The 3689-nt window shown below is 52.5% G+C and overlaps 1 protein-coding gene across 1 annotated transcript; it reads right to left on the minus strand.

Annotated features, from left to right (window-relative positions):
- Positions 1–766: 766 nt before the first annotated feature.
- KPRP (keratinocyte proline rich protein) lies at positions 767–3319 on the minus strand. The gene has a single exon (XM_047726990.1). It carries the CDS (start codon positions 3294–3296, stop codon positions 1488–1490), a length of 1809 nt encoding a protein of 602 aa, XP_047582946.1. The 5' UTR covers positions 3297–3319; the 3' UTR covers positions 767–1487.
- Positions 3320–3689: the final 370 nt, after the last annotated feature.

Below are 3689 nucleotides of genomic sequence, written 5' to 3' on the forward strand. Positions count from 1 at the left end.
CATCAGGCTCTCTGCTCAGCAGGGAGCCTGCTTCCTCCTCTCTCTCTGCCTGCCTCTCTGCCTACTTGTGATCTCTGTCTGTCAGATAAATAAATAAAATCTTAAAAAAAAAGAGGACCCCCTTTATTCTCTATAGACCCTGGTGGCCTCAGGGCACTCTAACCCTTGGGGAAATGTTCTCCTCAAATGCACTCATTATGCAGCACCCATCTTATAGGCAGGGAGTGGCAAGAAAAGGCATCCTTCTCTCTCCTGCCCTCCAAACCCCCACCTTCATCCTGCCAAGACCATTTATGCCCAGTGGGATTCAGGAGTGATGGAGGAATTCAAAGACAACCTTGGAAGTTCCCTTTTCTATGATGTCAAAAAAAAAAAAAAGTTCTAATAGTTTATTCTTACAAAAGAAGGGGGTACCCTGTATGGAATACCACAGAGAACTTCCAGTTCTCCTCAAACTCCTCTCCCCCTCCTGACACCCAAAGCTGGGTGACCTGCCCAGATTGAGGAGCAAGAGTTATTCTTCTTGTCCCTCGTTCCTCCTGCCTTTTCACCCAGCTTCTCCCATCAGATGCTAGTGGACTCCCATCAACACTGAGTGGAGACAACCCACAAGGCAACCCAACTGGTTAAGGAAAGCTCAGATCGCAATAAACTCAAGAACTCAAGGTACAGAAAACTCAAGAAAAGAAAAAATAAATAAAGAAGCTCATCCCAGAGTGTCAGGAAGGGTAAAAAATAGGCATTATGCAGGACTCAGACTCTGAGGGTATCGTTTTTATTGTTACATGGCCTCAAGCTGTCCCAGATGCTGGGGTTGCCTATTGGGATAGATCATGGCTGAAGCTGCCAACCCACAAGCCCTTGCTGAGCAGCTGCTTGCCCCAGGAGAAGCACGGGACTTCAAGGATATTCTCACTCCACTCAAATAGGAGTTTATAACCTACTTGGGCAGGAAAAACAGACACATCTTAAAAGGGAAATAATTCAAGAGAGGTTGCAGGGCAGTTACCAAGTGGCTGGTATAGACAATGCAATGAGTTCTAGGAAGTCAGTGTCGGCTCCTGTGGGTAGGAACAAACAGAAAAGACTCCAAGGAAGATGTATTGAAAGATGGGCTGGATTTCAGAGGCTGGGCATAGCAGAGAAGTGGTCCATACAAGGAGGGTGGGAAGTGAGCAGAGGCTTAGAGTCAGGGACATCTAAGGTATATTCTGGAGAACATCCAGATGTGCCCTGGTAGCCAGACTGGTTTGGCTAGAACTGAGGGTGTGTACAGGGGAGGAGCCAGATGTAGGCTGGAAAGGTGCCCAAGATTAAGGTGTGGATCCTGAGGTGGCATGCAATGCAGTTTGGACATCACTTCTGCATCAAGGAACCTCCGACTGTCTTTGGAAGATGCACAGAGAACATGTTGGAAATTGAGGTTGCTGGGAAAGGAGGCATGACATTTTCAGGGCAGGAGGCAGGGATGTTTCAACTATGCTTCCTTAAAAGTAAGCACCCTTTGTTCCAGCAGAGAAACCTCCTTTCACTCCAACACAGGTGCCTCCTTGGTCTCCACAATCACTGAAACCCTGTGGCTCTGGAATCCCATCGCAAGGTCCAAAGCTGTCACCACTTCCTTGCCACTGGTTATAACCAGTTGGGCCACAGCTGGGGGCCTCAGTGTCCAGGCGGCATGGGCTGGACTCATGGCAGCCTAGGTCTCCGGGGTATGGGATTGCATTTGGTCCTGAGCTTGGGCTGGGACAGCACCTAGGCTCCACACATGGCTCTGGGCTTGGGCAGGGTGCTGGAAGGGGAATTGGCTCTGGAAGTGAGGAAGGTTCTGGGTGCTCACAGGGCTGTGGACATGGACGTGACTCGGGAAATTCATGTTGCACTGATCTGGGATGTGGGGCTGCACGCGGGGCTGGATGTGGTTCCGGACACAGACAGGGTTCTGAACGACGCCGCAGTGGAGGACATGGACGGGGCTCTGACCTTGCACATGACTCTGGGCATGGATATGGCCGTAGAGCAGGACGTGGACATGAACGTGGGGCAGGAAGCGGGCATCGCTGCAGTGATCTCTCTGGACTCTGATCCAGACGCCGTGGTGGACAGAAGCTTGGGAGTGGACGTGACTCTACACGTGGCCTCAGCTCTGGGCAAGAGGCGCCCCAGGAGGGTCGTGGGGCACAACTCTCAGGGCAGCGTCTGATGGGAGGAATCTGAACCTGACACTTTTGCGGGGGCACCTGCCTGGGGCAGCACGGGGAGGAAATCTCTACCCGGCACTTGGGACCGTATCTCCGAGAGCAGCCTGAAGTGGGACCCTGAGGACAGCCATTGCTATAGATGGGCTCAGAGCGACGCGGTGGGGTGCAGTAGTTATAGGAACTTGAAGAAGATGCTGATGGCAGCCAGCTGGTGTAGGGCTCAGACCGTCTTGGAGGGGAACAGCTGCGGTAGGAAGGCTGCTGCTGGCGAGGAGGGAGGCATCTGCCAGTGCTCCAGGAGCGACGCTGGACAGGGAAGCTTCCGTAAGACTCTCGTGCCTGGCACTGAGGTGCACAAGTGCTAAATGAAGCCCGAGACTGACGCTGAGGGGCGCAGTTCCTGTAAGAAGTCCTGGATTGGAACTGTGGGGTACAGGTGCTGTAGGAAGCCCCGGATTGGAAATGTGGAGTGCAGTTGCTGTAGGAAGCAGGGGACTGACGCTGCGGGGCATATCTGACTTGGGAGCCCTGATACAGGCACTGGGTTGAGAATCTTCCCTGAGTCTGGGAAGCTGGGCTACAAGCCACATAAGTCTGGACAGGCTGAGGAGCTGGATGGGGTACAAAGGTCTGGACTGGGCATTCCATGTAACAAGTTTCTGTATAACAAACGGGAGCACATTCTACATAGCAGGTCTGAACAGGGCATGGAGCTTCACACTGCACATAGGAAACCTCAGGCTGGCATGGGCCCTGGCATTGAACACAGGAGATTTGAGACTGACATGGAGCCTGGCACTTCACCTGGGTGGTCTTAGACTTACTTGAAGCCTGGCACTTCGCTTGTGTGGTCTTAGACTGGCATGGAGCCTGGCACTTCACCTGCATAGTCTGGGACTGACATGGACCCTGGCATTTTACCTGGGAAACTTGAGCTGGGCATGGTGCAGGACACTCCATAATTTGCATCTCACAGGGGACTTGGACTACCACCTGACTCTTGGCACTGGGGGACTGGGAGGGGTAGAAGGAGGAATTCTTCACAGAGCACTGGGGGAGCGACAGGCAACACTGAATCTGCTGCTGGTCACACATTGTTCTGATGCAGGCAGGTGAGTGAGGCCTGATGGTAAAAAGATCAGTGTCAGGAGGATGAGTTGTTAGGGAAAAGGGTTTAGGACCAAAGGGAAGACACCCTGCTTCTTCCCTGTACTTTCATCCCAACTCAACCTTTGCCCTAAAACACTTACTGAGTTAGATGGACCCAATATTAGTCACGGCTGCCCACGAGACCTCTCTTGGATCTACCAAAGGACCTAATTGAAGTCCTGATCTGACAGAACTTCAAAGGCACAGCCAGGGGTGCAGGCATCCAAGGTCTCCCCCTGGAGGGGTGGGATACCAGTGTGCAACACAAGAGGTTGTTGAAGACAACAGGATTCCTTGTCCTAAGTGTCAGGAGAGCACTCCACAGAAAGGTAGAGGTGC

This window comes from Lutra lutra, chromosome 4, assembly GCF_902655055.1.
Source record: "Lutra lutra chromosome 4, mLutLut1.2, whole genome shotgun sequence".
Lineage (NCBI taxonomy): Eukaryota > Metazoa > Chordata > Mammalia > Carnivora > Mustelidae > Lutra > Lutra lutra.